Source organism: Perissodus microlepis, chromosome 22 (genome assembly GCF_051167445.1).
Source record: "Perissodus microlepis isolate ML-2025 ecotype Zambia chromosome 22, ASM5116744v1, whole genome shotgun sequence".
NCBI lineage: Eukaryota > Metazoa > Chordata > Actinopteri > Cichliformes > Cichlidae > Perissodus > Perissodus microlepis.
In genome coordinates this window covers 1,600,436-1,626,682 of record NC_140481.1, presented here as the reverse complement: position 1 = coordinate 1,626,682, position 26,247 = coordinate 1,600,436, and the positions used below count along the sequence as shown (strand labels likewise).

The 26,247-nt window shown below is 41.7% G+C and overlaps 1 protein-coding gene across 2 annotated transcripts in view; it reads right to left on the bottom strand.

Annotated features, from left to right (window-relative positions):
• Positions 1-3,260: 3,260 nt before the first annotated feature.
• LOC146362372 (retinoic acid receptor beta-like) overlaps positions 3,261-26,247 on the bottom strand; it is a 255,828-nt gene continuing 232,841 nt past the window's right edge. For both annotated transcript variants that reach the window (XM_084919459.1, XM_084919460.1), the window contains 4 exons: positions 22,279-22,455; positions 16,674-16,878; positions 14,387-14,545; positions 3,261-3,943 (listed from right to left, as the gene is read on the bottom strand). In XM_084919459.1, coding sequence (XP_084775585.1) covers positions 3,705-3,943; positions 14,387-14,545; positions 16,674-16,878; positions 22,279-22,455 — 780 coding nt within the window. In that variant the 3' untranslated portion in view covers positions 3,261-3,704. The remainder of the gene's footprint in view (positions 3,944-14,386; positions 14,546-16,673; positions 16,879-22,278; positions 22,456-26,247) is intronic.

Here is a 26,247-nt window from a genome sequence, read left to right as displayed (position 1 = left end):
GTGGCTGAGGCTACAATGTAGCTGCCATCACCAGTGTGTGAATGGGTGGATGACTGGATGTGTAAAGCGCTTTGGGGTCCTTAGGGACTAGTAAAGTGCTATACAAATCCATTTACCATTTAATTGTCATTTTGTTTAGTTTTATAGTTACAGCTACTCATCAAAGCTTCACCATGTTTATGTTCACAGTCAGTGAGATTAATATTGGATCAATTGTCTTTACTCTGCTGACTTAAGAGGGATGAAAGTCTATCAATGTAAAGAGCTCGGTCAGTGTTTGGAGTCTTTCCACAACTCACCCCACTGTGTGCTTTTTACATTAGTGTACAGTTGTCGTGTGTGTAGCATTACCCCCGTGTGCCACTGATTCAAGCAAGGGACAGAAAAAGAGGTTATGGAGCTCTTCTCATAAGGCCATAATAGATGCACGTGCATGTACATGTTGCTAGCACTGGAGTCACTGATTAGGCTGACATTCAATCATTCATCGCTGCTAAGCTAATGTAGGCTGGAATCAAACAGGAGGGTTAAGCACAAATGTTAGCACAGCTTGCTGACGGGGAAAACAGGGACTGGCAAGAGACATTGGAAGTCTTATTAGCTTGTTTTGCACTGTGGTTCTTATTAGCTTATTTTATGACAATAGAGTAGGTATTCTATCCTATTTCAATCACCAAGTTACCTGCTAACACCTGACTTAGAATAAGTGGTCAGACGCAGGAATTACACACATTAAAATTAGAAGTAACATTATCATCCACAACTAAAGTCCAGTTAAGCAAGTAGTTTGTGTAGCTTTCCTATGCAATGAAAGGTCACTGCCAACATTTCGACTGTGCTAACTTTCAGCTTTAGCTCCAAATAAAGTTAGCAACAAAGCTAGTTATTTAAAGCATAACTTAATGACAGTAATTCTTTGTATTCTCAGGTTTCATCAGTGAGTACAAGTTAACACCAAAATAAAATAATCTGTGATAGATTCTGCCCGGACTGACTGTCTTCAAATGTTCCCGGTATCTTGTTGAAGTATCTGAGGTGGAACTGCAGCCATAGACTCGGTTAAAAGCAGGAACTACCTCTCCGTTCTACACAGAAGGCTAATCTGACACTGTGGAAACAGATGGCGAGAACACACGGAATCTTTTTCCACGTTTTCCAGTTATTCTCTCCCAGTTCCAAAGTGCAAACAATAAAAGAGAATCTTGGTAAACCTGAAGTATACTGTAACAGGGAAAAGGATCTTATGTGATCAGAAAAACCTCTGGTATCTGTCATCAGCTTAATTTCCCCAATCAGTTCTGACAAGAGCCACAAAATGAGTTGATTTCATAGACTGGTGCATTCTCAATCGAACCTTCTACATTAGGTCTCAGCAGTTTACCTGGAAGGTTGAAGCAGAACAGACATGACCGATCTGATCAGCGTGTATCTCCAGGCTTCTGCTCTTGTGCTTTCCTCCTTCGAGGAAACAAACGAACAAACTCGACGTCTGGATGTACACTTATTCACGGAGAAATGTGAAACCAAAACGGTTATAAAAGATAAAACGTTTTAAATATAATAAGAAATATAAAATATTAGACTTTCATGATGTCTACAGGGAGTGCAGAATTATTAGGCAAATGAGTATTTTGTCCACATCATCCTCTTCATGCATGTTGTCTTACTCCAAGCTGTATAGGCTCGAAAGCCTACTACCAATTAAGCATATTAGGTGATGTGCATCTCTGTAATGAGAAGGGGTGTGGTCTAATGACATCAACACCCTATATCAGGTGTGCATAATTATTAGGCAACGTCCTTTCCTTTGGCAAAATGGGTCAAAAGAAGGACTTGACAGGCTCAGAAAAGTCAAAAATAGTGAGATATCTTGCAGAGGGATGCAGCAGTCTCAAAATTGCAAAGCTTCTGAAGCGTGATCATCGAACAATCAAGCGTTTCATTCGAAATAGTCAACAGGGTCGCAAGAAGCGTGTGGAAAAACCAAGGCGCAAAATAACTGCCCATGAACTGAGAAAAGTCAAGCGTGCAGCTGCCAAGATGCCACTTGCCACCAGTTTGGCCATATTTCAGAGCTGCAACATCACTGGAGTGCCCAAAAGCACAAGGTGTGCAATACTCAGAAACATGGCCAAGGTAAGAAAGGCTGAAAGACGACCACCACTGAACAAGACACACAAGCTGAAACGTCAAGACTGGGCCAAGAAATATCTCAAGACTGATTTTTCTAAGGTTTTATGGACTGATGAAATGAGAGTGAGTCTTGATGGGCCCGTGGCTGGATTGGTAAAGGCAGAGAGCTCCAGTCCGACTCAGACGCCAGCAAGGTGGAGGTGGAGTACTGGTTTGGGCTGGTATCATCAAAGATGAGCTTGTGGGGCCTTTTCGGGTTGAGGATGGAGTCAAGCTCAACTCCCAGTCCTACTGCCAGTTTCTGGAAGACACCTTCTTCAAGCAGTGGTACAGGAAGAAGTCTGCATCCTTCAAGAAAAACATGGTTTTCATGCAGGACAATGCTCCATCACACGCGTCCAAGTACTCCACAGCGTGGCTGGCAAGAAAGGGTATAAAAGAAGAAAAACTAATGACATGGCCTCCTTGTTCACCTGATCTGAACCCCATTGAGAACCTGTGGTCCATCATCAAATGTGAGATTTACAAGGAGGGAAAACAGTACACCTCTCTGAACAGTGTCTGGGAGGCTGTGGTTGCTGCTGCACGCAATGTTGATGGTGAACAGATCAAAACACTGACAGAATCCATGGATAGCAGGCTTTTGAGTGTCCTTGCAAAGAAAGGTGGCTATATTGGTCGCTGATTTGTTTTTGTTTTGTTTTTGAATGTCAGAAATGTATATTTGTGAATGTGGAGATGTTATATTGGTGTCACTGGTAAAAATAAATAATTGGAATGGGTATATATTTGTTTTTTGTTAAGTTGCCTAATAATTATGCACAGTAATAGTCACCTGCACACACAGATATCCCCCTAAAATAGCTAAAACTAAAAACAAACTAAAAACTACTTCCAAAAACATTCAGCTTTGATATTAATGAGTTTTTTGGGTTCATTGAGAACATGGTTGTTGTTCAATAATAAAATTATTCCTCAAAAATACAACTTGCCTAATAATTCTGCACTCCCTGTATATGCAGTAACCTTCTAGATAACCTTTTGAAGGACTTAAAATGAGCCCCGCTTTAATCCTCGATGTGTCACCTCAGAGACAATGAATGAAGCACCACAAAATTCATCTTAGAAACAGAGACCTAACCATTCAATGATATGTACAATGCATATGTGACAACGATACAAGAGAAGAAAACAGATGACAGAGAAAGACTGAGCGAGCCAGAGAAAACACTTATCAAACTCCCGTCATGCAGATACGAATTTACACAGGAGACCTGAGGAGTATTATCTCTGCTGGTTTGTGAGAGCGATGCCCTTCCTGTCACAGTCCCAGAGGCATGTCAAATAAGAGCTCAATTCAGAAATGTACACAAAGCAGGGATCCTTTGAGACCTCTGTGTTATATTCTTTTCAATGAAAGAATTTTTGGGAAATTGGAGAGAAAAATAGGGACAAAATGGACGGAAAATGGAATATCAAGCTTAGGAGTCAGGTTAGGTAGATTTTAAGGGATGTACATCTTGCCCATGTTTTTGAGCAAAGTAATGCCAGAGAGTTTCCCGGGGTGCCTCCTAGGGCTCGATTCTGGGTGGTGTGGCAGCACCCTCCTCGTTGTCTGAGGAATTAGGGGATTCCACAGTAGCAGCATCCTTGCTGCTACTTCCCTTGCTGTTGAGTCTGGGCCCCACCTCAGCTGAAGTACTGCTGCTGCTCTGGCTATCTTGGCCCTCTGAGTTCTCCAGCATCTCCTGGATTAGCGGTGGCATGGAACCTGGGATCTCCATTTTTAGAGAGATGACTCGCTCTGCTCCTGCAAGACCACGGTAGGAGAAAAACAGTTTTGAAACTGGAATATAAATCCTTAACATCTATAGTCCTTTTCTCAATATCAACCATATAATACCTAAAATACTAGCAGTAGGGATGTGCACAAGTAGTCGACTGATTGTTGCTGTTATGTACGAGTCGTTTAATCTGATGGTTTTACATTGTAACTGATGCCGATGCTGGTAGATTGTTGTTTCATAAATGTTATGCAGCCATTTGCTACCAGATATGTTAGGAAACGCCATAAATCTATTAATCCAGGCCTGAACATCATGTTAACACTGCTATCGTTCTCTAAAGGTGAAAGAATGAGATCGCTGATATAAGCAGCTGAAATTAGCTTTCTCCAATGGGTGGATGGGCTCTCCCTTATTAATAGTGTGAGGAGTTCAGTCGTGTGGGGGGGTTCAGAGTATAGCTGCTGAGCCTCCACATAGAAAGGAGCCAGCTGAGGTGGTTGCCTCCTGGCCTCTACTAGCCAAGCATGTCCTACAGGAAGTAGACCCCAGGCGAGACCTGCAGATCCCATCTGGGTCACGCTGCATAAAAGTTATAAATTGACTTGCATGTAATTGACTGATAAATAAGTAATCCCATTGAAACCAAGACTGATTGATGCCCCAATCTTATGGCATCAATCAATCAATCAATCAATCAATCAATCAGGGACAAGGAAACCTGCACAAAGTTGGAATGGGCTACTAAACACTCACTAAGCTCAGTGAAAAGGTGAGTGTTAACGGTAAATGCTTGTGCACTAAACCTTACTTAGCCATGGTCATGTGACACAGTGTTTCAAAATATCAGCACTTCAGAAGCTCAACACATTAAAAATGTCAGTATTAAGTGTCCCATTCCCACAATTCCTGATTAAAATAGAAAATAGAAATAGCAGAAATACAAAATGCTGTTGGTCTGGAGCTCCATGCAGGATCTCACTTCATGGGGCGAAAGGTGGTGGACTAGCCCAAAACTACACAGTTGGAGCTTGTTAATGATCTGAAGGCAGTTGGAAGCACAGTCACCAACAACACCTGGTGTATTTTGTAATGTATTCCGTTACGTTACTGAATGACAGTAACGTATTTTGAATACTTTGGATTACTTAATATATTATCATGCTTTTTACAACTACATGAATGTCCTATTGCTGTGTGATTTAATACTATTACTGAAGGTTACTCTCCATACCAACACCAACTAGATGTTTAAATCTTAATATAAATGAGTAACAGTAGGTGGACATTAGGTAAGGCTGCACTTTTTGCAGAGATCTCATATCTAAAAACCAGCAACAAACAACTTAAACATAAACAATCAAAAAGAAAGAACAATACAGTATCCACATCTGAACCAAAGAGTAAAACAGTGAAATGTGGATTATTAAATATTAGGTCTCTCTCCTCCAAGTCTCTGTTAGTACATGACTTAATAATTGATCAACAAATTGATTTACTCTGCCTTACAGAAACCTGGTTGCAGCAGGATGATTATGTTAGTTTAAATGAATCAACACCCCCGAGTCATTCTAACTACCAGAAACCTCGAAGCACAGGCCGAGGGGGCGGTGTGGCAGCAATTTTTCACACCAGCCTATTAATTAATGAAAGACCAAGACAGACTTTTAATTCATTTGAAAGCCTGATGCTTAACATTGTCCACCCCAGCTGTGAAACTCAGAAACCAGTCTTACTTGTTATCATCTATCGTCCACCTGGGCCTTACACAGAGTTTCTGTCTGATTTCTCAGACTTTATATCTAATTTAGTTCTGAGCTGAGATAAAATAATTATTGTGGGTGATTTTAACATCCATGTAGATGCTAAAAATGACAGCCTCAACATGGCATTTAGTCTGTTATTAGACTCAATTGGCTTCTCTCAAAATGTAAAAGAACCCACCCACCACTTTAATCACACTCTAGATCTTGTTTTAACATATGGCATAGAAACTGAACATTTAACAGTGTTTCCTGAAAACCCTCTCCTGTCTGATCATTTCCTGATAACATTTACATTTACAATAATTGATTACACAGCGGTGGAGAGTAGATTTTATCAAAGTAGATGTCTTTCTGAAAGCGCTGTAACTAAGTTTAAGAATATAATCCACCCACTGTTATCATCTTCAATGCCCTGTACCAACACAGAGCAGAGCAGCTATCTGAACGCTACCCCAACAGAGGTCGATTATCTTGTTAATAATTTCACCTCCTCACTACGTACGACTCTGGATACTGTAGCTCCAGTGAAAACTAAGGTCTCTAATCAGAAGTACCTGACTCCGTGGTATGATTCTCAAACACGTACCCTAAAGCAGATGACTCGTAATCTGGAGAGGAAATGGCGTGTCACAAATTTAGAGGATCATCATTTAGCCTGGAGAAATAGTTTGCTGCTTTATAAGAAAGCCCTCCGCAAAGCCAGAACATCTTACTATTCATCACTGATTGAAGAAAATAAGAACAACCCCAGGTTTCTCTTCAGCACTGTAGCCAGGCTGACAAACAGTCAGAGCTCTGTTGAGCCAACCATCCCTTTAACGTTAACTAGTAATGACTTCATGAACTTCTTCACAAATAAAATTTTTATCATTAGAGAAAAAATTACCAGTAATCATCCCACAGATGTAATATTATCTACAGCTACTCTTAGTACCATTGATGTTAAGTTAGACTCTTTTTCTCCAATTGATCTTTCTGAGTTAACTTCAATAATTACTTCCTCCAAACCATCAACGTGTCTTTTAGACCCCATTCCTACAAAACTGCTCAAAGAAGTCCTGCCATTGATTAATTCTTCGATCTTAAATATGATCAACCTATCTCTAATGGTCGGCTATGTACCACAGGCCTTCAAGCTGGCTGTGGTTAAACCTTTACTCAAAAAGCCATCTCTAGACCCAGCAGTCTTAGCTAATTATAGGCCAATCTCCAACCTTCCTTTCATATCAAAAATCCTTGAAAGAGTAGTTGTCAAACAGCTAACAGATCATCTGCAGAGGAATGGTTTATTTGAAGAGTTTCAGTCAGGTTTCAGAGCTCATCACAGCACAGAAACAGCTTTAGTGAAGGTTACAAATGATCTTCTTATGGCCTCTGACAGTGGACTCATCTCTGTGCTTGTCCTGCTAGACCTCAGTGCAGCGTTCGATACTGTCGACCATAATATCCTATTAGAGCGATTAGAACATGCTGTAGGTATTACAGGTACTGTGCTGCAGTGGTTTGTATCATATCTATCTAATAGACTCCAATTTGTGCATGTAAATGGAGAGTCCTCTTCACCCACTGAGGTTAATTATGGAGTTCCACAGGGTTCAGTGCTAGGACCAATTCTGTTTACATTATACATGCTTCCCTTAGGCAGCATCATTAGAAGACATAGCATACATTTTCACTGCTATGCAGATGACACCCAGCTCTATCTGTCCATGAAGCCAGATAACACACACCAATTAGTTAAACTGCAGGAATGTCTTAAAGACATAAAGACCTGGATGGCCGCTAACTTTCTGCTTCTTAATTCAGATCAAACTGAGGTTATTGTACTCGGCCCTGAAAATCTTAGAAATATGGTATCTAACCAGATTCATACTCTGGATGGCATTACCTTGGCCTCCAGTAACGCTGTGAGGAACCTTGGAGTCATTTTTGACCAGGACATGTCCTTCAACGCACATATTAAACAAATATGTAAGACTGCTTTCTTCCATTTGCGCAACATCTCTAAAATTAGAAATATCCTGTCTCAGAGTGACGCTGAAAAACTAGTTCATGCATTTATTACTTCCAGGCTGGACTACTGTAATTCATTATTATTAGGATGTCCAAAAAACTCACTGAAAAGCCTTCAGCTAATCCAAAATGCTGCAGCAAGAGTACTGACAGGGACTAGAAGGAGAGAGCATATTTCTCCTGTTTTGGCTTCCCTTCATTGGCTTCCTGTTAAATCCAGAATTGAATTCAAAATCCTGCTCCTCACATACAAGGTCTTAAATAATCAGGCCCCATCTTATCTTAATGACCTTGTAGTACCATATCACCCTATTAGAGCACTTCGCTCTCGCTCTGCAGGCCTACTTGTTGTTCCTAGAGTATTTAAAAGTAGAATGGGAGGCAGAGCCTTCAGTTTTCAGGCCCCTCTTCTGTGGAACCAGCTTCCAGTTTGGATTCGGGAGACAGAAACTATCTCTACTTTTAAGATTAGGCTTAAAACTTTCCTTTTTGCTAAAGCATATAGTTAGGGCTGGACCAGGTGACCCTGAATCCTCCCTTAGTTATGCTGCAATAGACGTAGGCTGCCGGGGGATTCCCAAGATGCATTGAGTTTTTCCTTTCCAGTCACCTTTCTCACTCACTATGTATTAACAGACCTCTCTGCATTGAATCATATCTGTTATTAACCTCTGTCTCTCTTCCACAGCATGTCTTTTATCCTGTCTTCCTTCTCTCACCCCAACCGGTCGCAGCAGATGGCCGCCCCTCCCTGAGCCTGGTTCTGCCGGAGGTTTCTTCCTGTTAAAAGGGAGTTTTTCCTTCCCACTGTCGCCAAAGTGCTTGCTCATAGGGGGTCATATGATTGTTGGGTTTTTCTCTGTATCTATGAAGCGCCTTGAGGCGACTTTTGTTGTGATTTGGCGCTATATAAATAAAATTGAATTGAATTGAATTGAATTGAATATAGAAAACTATTCGGCGCGTATATAAAACAGGTCCGCGGCTCCGAACCGTAGTAAAGGGACCTCTGGCTAATACGTCGGGTTCGTGTCGGGCTCGTAGCTGAAAACTAGCTTTACTTTGTTGTCTGGGTCAACTTTGCTAGCGAGAGACAGAGAGAGCCGTTGAAAGGCTGCTCCAACCGAACTTATATAAGTTCATACGGTAACTGTAACGGAATACAGTTACTCATATTTTGTATTTTAAATACGTAACGCCGGTACATGTACTCTGTTAGCATCTAAATGATTCAGAGAAGGCTTCCGGTCAGATGAAACCAAAGTCAAGCTCTCTGCCATCAACTTGACCCGCTGTACAAATACACAAAGAACACCATCCCCACAGTCAAGCACAGCGGTGGAAACGTGCTGTAGGACTACTTCACCTCATTGAGGGGTCAATACTGGCTTTTTGTCTTTTCCTTTTAAAGACAATGCCTAAACATATCTATTAAAAAGCTTGAAGATGCACTGGATGAATGGATAATTTGGTTGTTTGTGAACATTTTTCTTTTTTAGCATGAGTCAAAAATCCCTTGTGATGGGCAAAAAAAAGAGTGGCTTTATTGTCATTTCAGGGATGTGCAGTAGTACAGCACAGAGTGAAAAGAGACAACGTTCCTCCGAGACCCTGGTGCTACATATAACGGACAAACACAGGACTACGTAGAGTGTGAAGTGCAAAAATTGCAAGAAAACAAGACAAGACAGTGCAACACTAAACAGAACAGAATGATACAGACACAAGCAATGGAAATGTGCAAAATACTGAGTATTGTGCATAAAGTAACTTGGTGTCTGAAGGTGTGTGTGTGTGTATGAGATACTGCAGATAAGTGCTTGGTAGTGACGTGTATGAAGGTATGAGTGTATCAGTCCAGTCACTGAGTGTTCAGGAGTCTGATGGCCTGGGGGAAGAAACTCTTCCACAGTCTGGCAGTGAGGGCCTGGATGCTCCGGTAGTTCTTTCCAGAAGGCAGCAGGGTGAAGAGTGTGTGTGAGGGGTGTGTGTACAACGCTGGTGGCTTGTAGGGTATTGCAATCCAATACGGTGCAGTTACCATACCAGACAGTGATGCAGCTGCTCGGGATGCTCTCAATAGTCCCTCTGTAGAAGGTGGTAAGAATGGATGGTGGGAGATGGGCTTTTCTCAGCTTCCTCAGGAAGTAGAGATGCTGTTGGGCCTTCTTAGTTATGGGGCTGGTTTTGAGGGACCAGGAGAGGTTCTCTGCCAGGTGGACGCCAAGGAATTTGGTGCTCTTGACGACCTCCACAGAGGATCCATTGATGTTAAGTGGAAAGTGATCTCTCCGTGCTCTCATGAAGTCAACAATCCTGTCTTTTTTTTTGTCCACGTTCAGAGACAGGTTGTTGACTCTACACCAGTCTGTTGTGCGTCCTCTCCGTATGCTGACTCGTTGTTCTTGCTGATGAGACACAACACAGTCGTGTCATTGGCAAACTTGATGATGTGGATCAAACTGTGCATTGCTGCACAGTCGTGAGTCAGCAGAGTGAACAGCAGTGGGCTGAGCACACAGTCCCGAGGGGCTCCAGTGCTCAGTGTGGTGGTGTTGGAGATGCTGTTGCCGATTCGGACTGTCTGAGGTCTCTCTGCCAGAAAGTCCAGGATCCAGTTGCAGAGGGAGGTGTTCAGGCTCAATAGGCTCAGTTTACCAATCGGGTGCTGAGGAATGATTGTGTTGAATGCTGAACTGAAGTCTATGAACGGCATTCATACATACGTGTCCTTATTGTCCAGGTGGGTGAGGGCGAGATGTAAGGTGGTGGCGATGGTGTCGTCAGTTGATCGGTAGGGGCGATAGGCGAACTGCAGCGGGTCCAGTGTGGATGGCAGCAGGGTCTTAATGTGCCTCATGATGAGCCTCTCGACTTCATTATGATGGGCGTGAGTGTAACGGGGCGGTAGTCATTGAAGCAGGACACTGGGGACTTTGGCACGGGAACGATGGTGGTGGCCTTGAGGCACGTTGGGACAACAGCAGTGCTCAGGGAGAGGTTGAAGATGTCCGTGAGGACAGCTGTCAGCTGGTCTGCACATTCTCTGAGCACTCTCCCAGGGATGTTATCTGGACCAGCAGCTTTCCGTGGGCTAACTCTGCGAAGATTTTTCCTCACATCAGCAGAGGTCAGACACAGAACCTGGTTTTTGTGAGGGGGGTGGACTTCCTTACCAACACATCATTCTGAGCGTCAAAGCGTGCATAGAAGTTGTTCAATGCATCTGGTAGGGAGGCGTCACCATCACAGGCAGGTGTTGTCTTCCTGTAGTTGGTGATGGCCTGGATGCCCTGCCATATGCGCCACATGTCGCCGCTGTCCTGGAAGTGGCTGTGGATTCTTCTGCCATGCACGCACTCTGATAGCTCAAGACTGATAGCTTGCTGCTCCCAAGGCCACCTTGTCGCCTGCTCTGAAGGTGGAGTTGTGAGTCTTTAGCTGCTCATGCACTTCTGCAGTCATCCACGGTTTCTGGTTGGAGCGTATTATGATAGTCTTGGAGTCACATCATAGATGCACTTGCTGATGTAGCTGTGTAGTCCTCCAAGTTGGTGCAGTCGCCATTTGTTGCAGCCTCCCTGAACACGTGCCAGTCAGTGTGTTCAAAACAGTCAGGAGAGAGGAGAGAGAGCTCCTGCAGGCCAGGGTCTCACCTGTCTCAGAACTGGTTTGCAGGGTCTGATGAGCGGTCTGTATGCCAGAATTAGCATAACAGACAAGTGGTCTGAGTGTGTGAGGTGGGGGGTGGCTTTGCTCTGTACGTGCTGGGAATGTTTGTCTAAACAAGATCCAGCACATCTTTCCCTCTCGTCGCAAAGTCTACGTTTTGATGGAATTTCGGAAGCACTGACTTGAGATTAGCGTGGTTGAAATCTCCAGCGATAATAAACAGTCCATCGGGGTGTGAGTTCTGCAGCTCGCTGATCGCCCTGTACAGCTTGCAGAGTGCCTCTTTAGCATTGTACACTGCTGTAACGAGCACAGTAGTGAATTCCTGAGTTAGATAAAAAGGTCTGCATCTAAACTCTACCAGCGATGAACAGTAGTTAGAAACTAGCACAGAGTTCTTGCACCATTCCAAGTTGATATCGACACAAAAGCCACCACCGCGAGTCTTAACGCACAGGGCTGTATGAGCAAACAGCACGCAAGATGGCTGATTACAGGAATCACCTGAGATTCAGCCTCAGACAAAACAGGATTACTCCTAAAAGTCTGCAAATGAGCTCTTCAGTTAAGGGCCTCCGAGCAACTAAAATCCTCCAGGAGGCACAGCACCAGCTGCTCAATGAATGAGTGAAACAAACTAATTTTACCATCGATGTGCTAAAATCTAAAGAGGAGCAGATCCAACAGAGACTTGCTTCGGCTGCAGTGATCGGATGCTGTACGTCCGATCACTGTGTGTCCGTCGTGGTGAAGAGAGAGCTGAGTGTAAAAGCGAAGCTCTCAACTTAACGGTCAATCTACGTCCCTACCCTCACCTATGGTCACGAGCTGTGGGTAGTGAGCGAAAGAACGAGATCGCAAATACAAGCGTCGGAAATGAGCTTCCTCCGAAGGGTGAGAAGTTCGGCCATCCGGGAGGGGCTCAGAGTAGAGCCGCTGCTCCTCCACATCGAAAGGAGCCAGCTGAGGAGGTTCAGGCATCTGACAAGGATGCCTCCTGGGTGAGGTGTTCCGGCATGTCCCACCAGGAGGAGGCCCCGGGGCAGACCCAGGACACGCTGGAGAGATTATATCTCTCGGCTGGCCTGGGAACGCCTTGGTGTTCCCCCGGATAAGCTGGAGGAGGTGGATGGGGAGAGGGAGGTCTGGGCTTCTCGGTTTAGGCTGCTGCCCCCGCGACCCGGCCCCGGGATAAAGCGGAAGAAGATGGGTGGATGGATGAAACATTGCAGACGTGGAAACAGAGCAACTATGGGTGAAATTTTCAGCCTGTTTCAGTAATGCAAAGCCCCCAGAATCCAACAGGTGCGGGGGGCATCTGTTGGATGAACGAAGGCACTGACATCACTTAGTAATAAGAACAACATCATCATCCTTCTGGCAGACAAGGGTAGGTGCACAGTTCTGTGAAGCATGTGGAGGGGTGGGAGTGCATAAGTGTTACTTCTTCCCACTGCTTTTTGAGCACCTGTTGTAGTAGAAGATAGTATTTTCCTTCCTGTGTGTATGCTCTGTTTTGTATATATGCTTGAAAAAGCTTGAAGATAAAAAATTGGATAGTTAGCTGTTTCAATTTAGTCCTGTTCAATTTTATTTTATTTATTCAGCGCCAAATGACAACAGCAGTTGCCTCAAGGCACTTTATATTGTACAATAAAGACACAACAATAGTAGAGAGAAACCCCCAATAAATGATTCCTTTGAGCAAGCACTTGGCAACAGTGGGAAGGAAAAACTCCCCTTTGACCAAAATAAAACCTCAGCAGAAGCAGAGCAGCTATCTGTCATAACTATTTGGGAGTGAGGGGAGGGATAAATAACAAAAAACACATAGTGAGTAAAAAGGGTGAGTGAAGAAGTACTCAGTGCATCATGGCAGGCCACTAGCAGCATCAGCATACTGCAGCATAACTAAGGGAGGACTCCTGATCAGCCCTAACTACATGCTTTAGCAAAAAAGAAAGTTTTAAATCTTAAAAATATAGAGGGTGCCTGTCTCCTGAATCCAAACTGGGAGCTGTTCCACAGAAGAGGGGCCTGACAGCTGAAGGATCAGCTTTTCCTTTTCCTTCAAAGACCCTATAGTCTACAAGTAAGCCAGCAGAGGAGAATAAAGTGCTCTATTGGGACGCTATGGTACTACGAGCATTATAAGATGGGGCCAGAATGTTGAGGAGGATTTTAAATTAGATCCTGGATTTAACAGGAAGAAAAGCCAATATAGAAGAAATCTGTTATTTTTGTCGTGTATATGCAGAATAAAAAGATGTTCACAAACATCTTTCTATGTCAGCATGTTTACAATTTCCTAAAATATAGTTATTTGCAGCATTTCATCATTATGTTTAATTCAGTTCAATTTTATTTTTAAATGGCAGCAATTCACAAAAGCTCATCTCAGTGCAGTTTATACTGAAAGATAAAGACATCACAATATTAGACAATCCTCTGCTTCCTCTTCGATGTCCAACGTGATCCTGGAGACGACTATCCGATGCTTCACATGTGTGCACATTCCTCCACTCTTGCAGTGGGAGAAATAATTATTTGGAGGTGTGGAGGGGCCTGCCCAGTGTCCAGACCTCAGTCTTTTAGAAAAATCAGCATGGGATCAAATAATTATTTCCCCTACTGTAAGCTGTATATATCTTTATATCTTTCTATGAAACAGCATATGCATTATTCAGCAAATACTTCATATTCAAATAAATTTATATGAAAGTAAAGCAGCTCAACCTTAAACATGTGCAGCAGTAATATGGGGAATCTTCTATTCTTTTTACTTTTCAGAGTTTTATGTGTCCTGAAGTGTTTTCATGATGTTTTATTTAAAACCACTTTTATTTTCAGCTAATAATAAATGATCTTTGGGGATATAGCAGATATTTATTTAACGACAGTGGTACTAATAATGCCTTCCTGTAGCTGTCACCACACAGCACTGATCTCCTTTAAAAACATCACTTTGCTGATTGTAAGCTCAATCATCACCACACGGTACGTTAATGTCCACCCTACCTTTAGCACTGATACTGCGCAGGTCTGTGATCTTCATCAGGGTTTTGGGGAACATGTGTGGTTTACTTGGCCGACGCTTTCTCACATAGATCTTGAGAGCTTCAAGCAGTGGCTCCTGCAGCTGGTCCACTTTAGAGGGCTCCTCGAGATCCTGACGATCTGATACGCAGACAGATGCACAAAACACGTCAGACTTGAGGCTCAATTAGGACAAATTCATATATTGGTTTTATATGATATAGACAAAACTGAGGCGATTATATGTGATGAAGCTTGGTTTGATTTAGAAGAAAAACATTGCAAACAGAGCTGTTCAGTCTGGTTCAGTGCTGTCTTTCAATAGCAGCAATGATCTCAGTGTACCTTAAATTGCAAGGTTAAAAAACCCTTTAATATAAAAGAGAACAACTCAGCATTTGCTCTCACTTGCGTCCTTTTCCGGACATCCAAAGTTATCCTGCAGACTACTGTTTGATGCTGCCTCTTCATATCACCTTGCAGTCTCCTGTCTTTCAGACACCGTCTGCATATGATGTAGTCCATATGTGTGCACCTACCTCCACTCGTATACAGCGGGGGAAATAATTATTTGCAGAGAGGCCTAACCAGTCTGTAGACCTCAGTCCTACAGAAAATCTGTGTTGGTCATTGAAGCTTCAAGTTGCCCAGTGGCAGCCAAGAAAGGATTTAGAGTTCACCGACTCCTCGCTCCTGAGATGAGTGCAAACCTGGTGAACAACTACAAGAAAAGCCTCACCAAGTACTAAATCATATTCTGTTTGAGGGTTCAAATATTTGTTTGACTCAACAATAATAATATTTTGTTGTTGTTGTTTGTTTGGTTGATACAGTGTATCTGGAAAGTATTCAGAGAGCTTCACCTGTTCCACCTCTTGTCATGTTACAGCCTTATTTCAAAATAGGTTAAATTCATTTCCACCTCAAAATCCCATAATAACAGTGAAACTGTTTGTTTGCTCACTGTGTTGAAATTCTTGCAAATTCATTAAAGAGAAGAAACTAAAATATAACATGTGCAGTATTCTACTGACACTGTAAGTTAACGATACCGCTGTGCCTCCAGTGCAGCCAAGGAACCTTTAACCTTTAACCTTCTATAATAGGTTTGTTAGTTTGAACAAAAGTGATTTTAGTTGATATTTTGTTGCTGTTTGGTTCTGTGTGTTTGAGTAATGTGATGGAACTCATTTGAAATATTTACAGTTAACTGAAACATTAGCAAGAAAACAAGATGAGATTACGTGGTATGTAAATAAAAATGTGAATGGATGTTGATGACCTGATGGTGTAATGTGTACTTCACAAACCAGTCATAAGGTGGCAGTGTTTACACTCAGATCTAGACCTGGGGAAACTGTAGTCAAGATATGTGATTACAAATGCAATCAGAGGTGTCTTGTGCCTTTCATGGGTTATGCAAGAGCCTGTAATATGTAGCGAGACCTTGTGGGTTGAGTATATACACATGGAGCTCTGAATGAAAACCCAGCAGTGATGAAATCTGAGTGCTGATGGTGGGTGGGAGTGATTAAGACAACTGAAGCATGATTTTTGGTGGACATACAGTAAATGAAACATTATTACTCTCTAATTTCCTTCATGTGTTTGACAGTCTGATCGTTGCTGCCTTACTCAAAGAAACCTGTGGCTGACTTTCAGACTACATTCAGCTGGAGTCAATACGGGCTAACTGTGCTGAACGAATAACAGTCAAGCAGAGTTTAAATGTGGACTGAATCATTTTCTTTATGTACTCCAACATTTCACCATAAACTGTTTAGTGTATGTCTTTAGACTATGATGCAATCAGGCTGCAAACAGCATGTTATGTGTGGTCCTGTTGGTCTGGCAGCCTGTAATGTTTCACTTCGCTTCATGTGCTCAGTTGTATTTGTATTTAGCAAATAAAGCTGTGATTTGAGTTCTAGTCTGTTTGAGTCCTGCATCTGGATCCACTCTCTGATCACCACGCGGTGGTTTTTGACTAAAACGATCTAAGTATAGGTGTGACTACAGCCAAGATCTGATTGCTTAGATAACATTTGTGGGTAATTCCTTCTTTTGAGCAAGCACAAGCAGGTGTAACCATACAATCCCTCTGAGGACCGACAGAAATGTGATGAGGTCTGCTCAAAGTTTGTGTCCTCGTGTCCTTATTTTTTTGAGGTACACGTTGTCAGTTTCTCGTCATTCTTTGGTACCAACACTAATCAACACCAACGGTTCCCATTCTCACTAAACCCCTCATGCTCTGTCCTTTATTCACCTCCAGAGATGAGACAGATAGCGCTGAGGAGGCCTGTTTCTGTGTCATCCATCTCAATGGGCAGGAGCTGGTTGGCAAAAGTGAACACCAAGTCAGTAAGCGGGCCGAAGCCAGCATTGTGCATCTGCGTCCGGTTGAGGGTCAGCCCATCTGAAAAGGTCATGGTGTCCTGGTCAGGAGTGTATCTTGTACAGATGCGCAGGATCTGACAGAGAAGCAAACAAGGCAGAAACTGTGAGCGATTCACAGCTGGCAGTTTTTTTTAATGAAATACAAGTTTAAAGGGGACCTATTCTGCTCACTTTCAGACTACATCTTTATTCTGAGACTCCACGTGATTAGCTTTATATCACAATTTGTCCAATAATATAAACTGTAGTGGAGTGCAGTGTAGTGTAGTTTACTACCGGAGAGAAAGATGTTTCTCCTTGCAGTTAGTATTTATTTATTTATTTTTTGTTTCACACATGGTACAGCAGTAATTCATTTCCCATACACAACCTTCCTTTCAATTAAAGTAACACTGTTTCCATGCATGAAAAGGAGCAGGAAGAAGAATAAATTCTTATTGACACCTGCCCCCTATCTGTGACAATACAAGTAGGCAACCAAAATTACACTCTGACAATATTCTGCACATAACAAAACAAAGCAAACAGAACAATATACTCAACAATGAGCAAAACCACTAAATATCAAACTAAAAGGATCATTTTTCTACAATTAAATTCTATTATTTTCAACTTCTTCATATTGGTTTATCATTTTATTCTTATAGCAGATTTTAAATTGAGAAACATTTGTACAACACTTAAGATGATCACTGAGACAATTCCAGTTTCTTATGCCTGTGACTGTTGGACACATTTGCCTTTGTGTGGTTCGAGCTTAAAATAAAACTTCCTTCTGCCACACAATACAAATAAACTTTGTAACTTAAGAGGTAGAGTTTTATTTTTTGCCCTAAGCATAATAGTTAATGTCTGTAATTTCACTATGTCTTCTAGTTTTAATAATTTCGATTTTATAAACAAACTATTAGTGTGTTCTCTATATTTAACATTATGCATCATTCGAAGCGCTCTCTTCTGTAATACATATAATGGTTTCATATTAGTCACGTATGTATTCCCCCATACTTCAACACAATAACTCAGACAGAGTAGAAACAATGAAAAATATAATATTCTCATTGTCTTGTAATCTAATATATATCTAACATTACCCAGGATATAAATACTTTTAGCCAACTTTTTTTTAACATGTTCAATATGAGGTTTCCATGGTAACTTGTCCACTAATACACCCAGAAAACTGAATTCTGTCACTCTTTCAATTATCACTCCCTCTATAGATAATACCATCGCTTCCTCCTTTACACGGTTTCCGAATATCATAAACTTTGTTTTTTCCAAATTCAGCGATAACTCATTTACATCAAATCATTTTTTTATTTTTTTCATTTCAATAACCATAATTTTAGCCAATTCTTTCAAGTTTTCTCCGGAACAATAAAAATTTGTATCATCTGCAAACAAAACAAAATGTAACATTTTTGACACATCACAAATGTCATTTCTATATAAATTAGAGACCACAGAGAGGGCTAAATGCAGACTAGATCCTAAAGACACTTAAAATGTTGTAGTTGTTCTGTGTATTGTTGCTGCTGAACGATCCAGTGATTTGCTGACATGTTCAACCTAAAAAAGGAGTTAAATGCACATTCATCTACCTAACACCTGGCTGCTGTTCTTATTTACAGACCATTATTTGCCTTGACATGTTGCTCTGTTTGATTTTAATAGAAGTCAGCTGACTCTATCAGGTCTAACACATTTTACATACACCAGCAGACACAATACACCAGAAAAACAGTGACCTTCCAAAGACCCGAAGAGAGTAACCTTTGGATCTCCCTGTTGCACTGCACGTTTGTGTGTGTGTGTGTGTGTGTTCACCTAATGAAGCAACTGATGGTGGATGTGAAGCTTACAGTAGCCTTTGAAGCTATTTGAGTGGGTTGACTCTGACAGTGAGTGGCAGGCATGTCTGCAACATGAAAAAGAATAAAACATGGCTACTGGCGGTGACTCGCACCGGCTGGCCAGGCCTGCGCTTAGATACACACATACACACATCTACCCACAAAGTGTTTGATCTTTCTTCTGACACTCCCTCACCCAGCCCTTGTGCATAATATCTACGCCCTTCACCATAAAAACGTGCGGGTGAGCGGATGTTGATGGTTGAGTCAGAGCCAAAAACTCATCGTGGTCGGCCTTCAACTTCTCACCTCGTGTGTCCCTGTGAGTTCATTACACTGCTTTGTCACACCTGACAAGTACGACAGGCCAGTACAAAGTCTCAAACTCAACTACAGCAATAGCCCCAAAACTAACCTGTTAACAAATACATACAAAGAATAATAAATAATGTGGTAGCAACCAAAAGTCCTGAAATCCTGTGTGATTTAGCTCTGTTGCAACTACATCAATAGCCATCAATGTCCACTGGCCACCTGAGACTAAAAGCAAATCAGTCACTGCAGACTCATGATGAAATTGCTAACTTACGTAATCGACAAGCATATTTATTTTACAAATAGAAATAAAAAAAGACACATTGACTGTTTCTCCCTTCGTAAGTCTCAGCTGGGCAAATTTTCTGATAACTCATCCAAATAGATCCTGGTGGAAGATGTCTGACCTCTTTGATTGACAGCTTCCAGGCACAGCTGGAATTGATCATTGCTCCAAAAACACCTCCTATCTTTCCTAACCTCTTACCCAAATTCTGATGGGTAGGAAAATCGATAAGGGCTTAGGAAAGAGAAGAGCGGAGCACTGAGAATTGGAACAACCTTACACTAGTCTCCTTAACAATGTGATGCTGGATATCCGCCTTGTTGAAATTACAATGTGCAGAAGATGGACCACAAAACTCACATCTGACTTCGCCACATGTTTGAACCTTGTTGTTCTACAGAGGTCATATAAACACAGGCTGGCCTGTGAAAAAATAAGGTTGGAATTTTAAAGGAACATTTAGGTCAAGATTTACTGAGGCACCCAAAAACCTTTAAGCAGTAAAAAGGTACCTCGCTTTAAAGAGGCTCAGTGTCACAAATAGTATTTTTGGAGTATTTTTGCTGCTGGCCTCATGGTACCTGTATTTGTAAGAGTTTCACTTTCAGGAGGAGAATATATAAATGAGTCAATGAGAAATGCAATGTCTGTGGCACACAATTTACTGTGCTGTTTGCTTTTACATACATGCCGTATGCCTACTATGGTTGTGAAAGTTGCTACTCGAAGAGTTTACGAATGCATAATCAGCACTGGATGGTTCAAACTGTTATCACAGAGCCAAAACTGTATGACTTAGAGCCTGTGCCTAGAGGTGAGCCACAACTATCATTCTTCAATAACACTGGTATTTTCATCAAACAGTAGGAACGAACTGAAACAAGCTGCCTTTTTCTCAGCAGTGCACACACCGTGAGTGACGTCCCTCTGCTGAATCTGTAACAAATAAAAGTGTTAAATGTTGCAATGTTGCAATGTGCTATTTAAAAAGAGTGAAACGTGGATCTGCTCAGTAACATAGGAACTGGAACAGCTTGGGATCTCTTATAGGAAATAAATAATGCATTTGTCCAGATCAGCTGTCCTACACAGATTTCAGGTTTATAGTCTCTGGTGAAATCCTGAATCCTAATCCTTCAAACTCTTCACATAAAGAAATTACAGCACATTGTTATTGTATTATTCTGCGATTGTGACATCACAATAATTTGTATTCAATTCAATTCAATTTTATTTATACAGCGTTCGATACTGTCGACCATAATATCCTATTAGAGCGATTAGAACATGCTGTAGGTGTTACAGGTACTGCACTGCAGTGGTTTGTATCATATCTATCTAATAGACTCCAGTTTGTGCATGTAAATGGAGAGTCCTCTTCACACACTGAGGTTAATTATGGAGTTCCACAGGGTTCAGTGCTAGGACCAATTCTGTTTACATTATACATGCTTCCCTTAGGCAGCATCATTAGAAGACATAGCATACATTTACACTGCTATGCAGATGACACCCAGCTCTATCTGTCCATGAAGCCAGATAACACACACCAATTAGTTAAACTGCAGGAATATCTTAAAGACATAAAGACCTGGATGGCCGCTAACTTTCTGCTTCTTAATTCAGATCAAACTGAGGTTATTGTACTCGGCCCTGAAAATCTTAGAAATATGGTATCTAAGAAGATTCTTACTCTGGATGGCATTACCTTGGCCTCCAGTAACGCTGTGAGGAACCTTGGAGTAATTTTTGACCAGGACATGTCCTTCAACGCACATATTAAACAAATATGTACGACTGCTTTCTTCCATTTGCGCAACATCTCTAAAGTTAGAAATATCCTGTCTCAGAGTGACGCTGAAAAACTAGTTCATGCATTTATTACTTCCAGGCTGGACGACTGTAATTCATTATTATCAGGAAGTCCTAAAAACTCCCTGAAAAGCCTTCAGCTAATCCAAAATGCTGCAGCAAGAGTCCTGACAGGGACTAGAAAGAGAGAGCAGATTTCTCCTGTTTTGGCTTCCCTTCATTGGCTTCCTGTTAAATCCAGAATTCAAAATCCTGCTCCTCACATACAAGGTCTTAAATAATCAGGCCCATGTAAGAAAGAGTATTTCTTCTTCGGTCACCTTTTTCACATTGTGTTTATACAGCTCTCTGCATGTAATCATTACATATTATTAATGTCTGTCTCTCCTATATATTTTTTTTCTTTTTCCTCCCTCTCCTCACCCCCAACCAGTCACAGTAGATGACTGCCTCATACCTAGGTCTGGTTCTGCCAAGGTTCCATTTAAAGGGAGTTTTTCCTTCCCATTGTTGCCAAGCGCTTGCTCAAAGGGGATGTTTGTTGGGGTTTCCTCTCTTTTATTGTAGGTTCTTTATCTTACAATTTAAAGCACCTCGCTATGATTCAGGTTCACAAACCAGAACACAATTTGTCCTACATTAAAGGAAATGCCAGTGCTCTATGTTTAGTGCTTGCTTCAGCTGCCTCAGCCCTACAAAAGTATTCAGAAGAATTTTCCACATTAGGAAATGAGAAGTATCTCCTGGACAGGGACACAGTGCCTATATTCTGTATATGATTTAATACAGAAACTGCAGTATTGTTTATAGGGTATACTCGTCCTAGCATGCATCATATTTTTATATATAGACTGCAATAATAATAGGGTTTAATAAATTCTTATATTTCTTTATCAATATTCATATTTTTGAATTTGTATCCCATATTTTATTCTCTTTTTTCCCCATTTATAATTTACGTATTTGTTTTGCACATTGTGAGACAGGAGATGATATGGTAGTATTGACAATAAAGCTGATCTTGACTATACATTGTTGGCATCGAACAATTAAAAAATTGTGATTCAAGAAAATTATGATTGGCTGAGATGTATCCAAGTCTTTTCCACCTTGACAAAAGACGCATCAATGTTAGGCCAGTACAAAAGAAAGCATCGTCCAATCACTAAATAATAACGTTGCTTCTTCAAAATAAAAGCACCCACCAGAATGTCGAGACAGGCAGCTTTCAGTAGTGTGATCTGGTCTGCAATGGTCAGCCCCGTGAAGCCAGGCACTCGTTTGGCAAACTCCACAATCTTGATAATGCACTTAGTGGCCAGCTCGCTGAACTTGTCCCACAGTCCTAGGTCCAGCCTCACACGGTGGTCTGCACTCGAGTTCTGCATCACACATATATACGCATACAGAGAGAGCAGTGTCAGGCCAAGAGACAGTTACTGTCGTCATTGCTGCTAATGATCTCTTCACTCTGCTCCACATGTCTCAGACGTGCATATAGAAAATATTCACCATAAAACCCAAGCTCTCAAAAACACAAAGATTGTTGTTGTGAATATGCTGTACTGAGCCTGGTGGCTAGGCCCTGCGATAATGAGCCTAACAGTGTCAGAGGGATGCTTTGGCAATGACGGGATGCAGCAATGGAGCAGTGACAGATAGTGCAGAGCAGTTTGAAGCCAGGGTATCATTAATACAGCTATACGGTGCAGAATCTATCCAAAGATGACAGGGAGGCAAGGATGGTTGGAATCCATAGAGCAATAAAAACAGGAAAGAGTAAAAGTGATTCAAGGGAGGAAAGAAAGAAAAGTAATGGCAAATGAAGGGCTAGAGTCGGGAACTGTAAGAGGGAAAGGCAATCCTGAGATAATGTCTCATGGACCAGTGCGTTAACGTGAGAATCATTACAACAGATTGTTGATTTGTGGAATTTAACTTCAAATCATAACATAGTCTGTGACTTTCACCTCTGCTATGATTTGTTCTGATTATTTCTTGAGTTATTGGCCAAGATGAATCCTAGACTCATTGTTTTTCTATTTGGCTTTAATTATTTTATGATTTTATTTTTTCTTGTTCAGTAGCAGAACTCTGTTTAGGGCTTAAATGCAGTCAAGTCAGGTTTAATATTTGAGATGAAAATGTGAACAAGTGATTGTCTCTCAGAGATCATGTGTGTTTGTTAAATATCAAGACAGAGAATGTTTATTCACATAGCGTCCACTATCAGATTTTGATCCACTGTGTAATATACAAACCCACATAGCAGACAGGTCTGGCCTGGATCCGGCTTCAAGCTGGCACTTCTGACTGACCGGTGTCATGGCAGGGTGTCTGTCAACCAGATGTGGGCCAGGTCTGGCAATGATGGCACTATTTATGTTCCTATTTTCCTATTTTAGTTAGAAGACCCAAATGCCATGTTGCAATACTATACTGCTATGTGGCCAACGTTTCAAATGCAGGTTTGACAGGTTTGTGAGTGTACACTTTATCCAAAACCTAGTGACAGTTTATTCATGTTTACCACCGGGTGGCTGAAGCTCAGGAGGTAGAGCAGGTCACCTACTGATCAGAAGGTTAGTGGTTCGATCCCTGATTCCTCCAGTCTGCATGTCGAGAGTGTGAATGTAGTTAGGAAGCACTCAGTTTAGTGAATGTGTGTGAATGTGGTTTGCTGTATAGAGCACTTTTAGTAATCCGGGAGAGCAGAAAAACACTATATAAGAATCAGTCCATTCACTGTCAGAACAGAGTTTCATCATGTTACTTTTGCACTATTATGTTCCGGCACATGTTGTTATTACATGGCGTGATTAAGGTACACATTAGGCTGACATCTGGGGCCAGAGCTGCAACTGTTCTGGGCCAGCACAGGGCCACCAGTGTGTCTGCAACAGGCTTGTGCTGGCCCATGTGTGGGCCACCTCTGGCAAACCAGGTCTGGGCCACCAAAGGGCCATTGTTCTTTGTGGTATGTGGACCATGTGTAAGCACATTGTGTAGGCCAGATCCAGACCATACCAATTTGCTATGTTGGAAAATGTTATTCGCCAGTATGACAATCAACCCAAATACACTGCCAGTGCAGTAAAAGCACACCTGGATAGAAAACACACACAATGAAACACTATGAGGAGTTTTGACCTTAACTTTACTGAAGCAGTGTGAGATTACTGTGACAGAGAAAGGAACAAAAGGCAGTGAGCATCGAAAGAAGAGCTCTGGAATGTCCTTTAAGAACGGTCCTTGAAGAACTATGCCTGAATAATAATAACTAAAGAAAGAGAGTTCAGTCTGTGTTAAAGAATGAGGGTTTTTTTTACAGACTGGTTACATAATTCCCATTTCAGCAAAATGGAAAAAGCAATGAAAGGCAACTAAAGACCTTTGCACAGATTGTACCTGAGCAGGTGGCATTGAATGGAAGATGGTTGAATGGCTGTTGATTGGTTTCAGATTTTTTTGATCACAACTTTTACATGGATAGGCAAACTGCGTGGCAAACCAATCAGGCGAGGAGCAGGCCAGAAAACAGAAGACATACAAATGGAAACGGCAGGATACCAGCAAAGTGTGAACTGGTTGGCAGACTGAAAGAAAAGTGATGCAACCTGTAGCAGTAATCGCAAATGATGGGCACTGAAACAAAGAGCGAAAGCAAAAATAACAAGGAAAAACAATGTGCATGATTATAAAACAATCATGAAGCCAGGCACTTGTTCGTCAAACTCCACAATCTTGATAATGCACTTCTTGGCCACCTCGCTGAACTTGTCCCACAGACCGAGGTCCAGCCTCACAACAACGTGCATATTAATAAAACAATCATACTATGAGGACTGGTGTAAATGGTACGGGATTGTGGCAATGTCACTGTTTGCCCGTGAAGGAACTAACGTGGTGATCATAAATGGGCCACAAGCCAGGATTATACTTTCCACGTCTGCAAGTCCAGCAGGGTACCCACCATCAGACAGGCATGCAGACATCCACATAGAGCCTCGTCTGTTTTCTTTGCATTCTGTTTGCTTGTTTTCTGTTGTAAATTCATCCATGGAGAATTTAGATCTCCACGCACCAATACGCATGCGCTCCAGCTGGTAGACTTCAAAGAAGTATAACAGTATCGACTAGTAGGCTGTACTAGGAAACGCTAACTGACAGCAAAAATGGGACATGGGAGTTTGACAGTCAAGAAAGAATGAGTGGCTATCCATCTATCTGGATTTTTGCTTCACACAACAGCTCGCACAACTGTGTTAAAAATGACACATTAAAGATGTTTGTGTAGTTGCCCTAGCCTACAGAAACACTGTGATGTGGCAGGAGTGCACACAGTGTGACTCACAGACCTCAGGAGATATGGACACAAAGCCTTTGTGTTACTGTAATTGACTGTTGCTGTTCCAATCACAAATGCAACTGCTCAGAGATGCTGACAGAGTGCTTTGTCTCACCAAGCAAACTCCTTGGACAATTAGCTTGTTTATTCTCCATAAATAACTATTATAAAGTCAAGAGCAGAAAGCATCTGAGTTCACATTAGATTTACAGACTAACCAGAGAGACTCATTATTGTGTATTTTTCATGTCAGTGACAGAGGTGATATTTAAAATGTTTGTTTGAAAAATAAAACCTACTTTCAGGTTTTGTTGTGCTCGAAGAAGGAAAAATGAACATTATATTACGTATGATAATATATTTAACAACAGCAACCTACAGTACAATAGAATACTATTGAACTAGACAGTCACCAGGTTAAACCATGCGATGAACTGCTCGGGGTGCACACCATAACTTCATGAATTCTAGGTACCTTCTTTATAACCAATCCAATGCACACATATGCGGTATACACTAAGCCAGCGGTCCCCAACCCCCGGGCCTCGGACTGGTACCGGTCCGTGAGTCGTTTGGTACCGGGCCGCGAGAGTTGAGGCTCAGGTGTGAAATGTATAGTTTTCAGGGTTTTTATCGGTTTTCAGCGTTATTTTGTTATCGTTTTTATCGTTAACTCGGTTTTCCTGGGTCTTTTCACGTGTGTTATGAATAAATCTTCTTTTTTTTCGGTACCGGTACTAGTTTTATTTTGTTGTATTTATCCGCGACACCTTAAAGGCCGGTCCGTGAAAATATTGTCGGGCATAAACCGGTCCGTGGTCCAAAA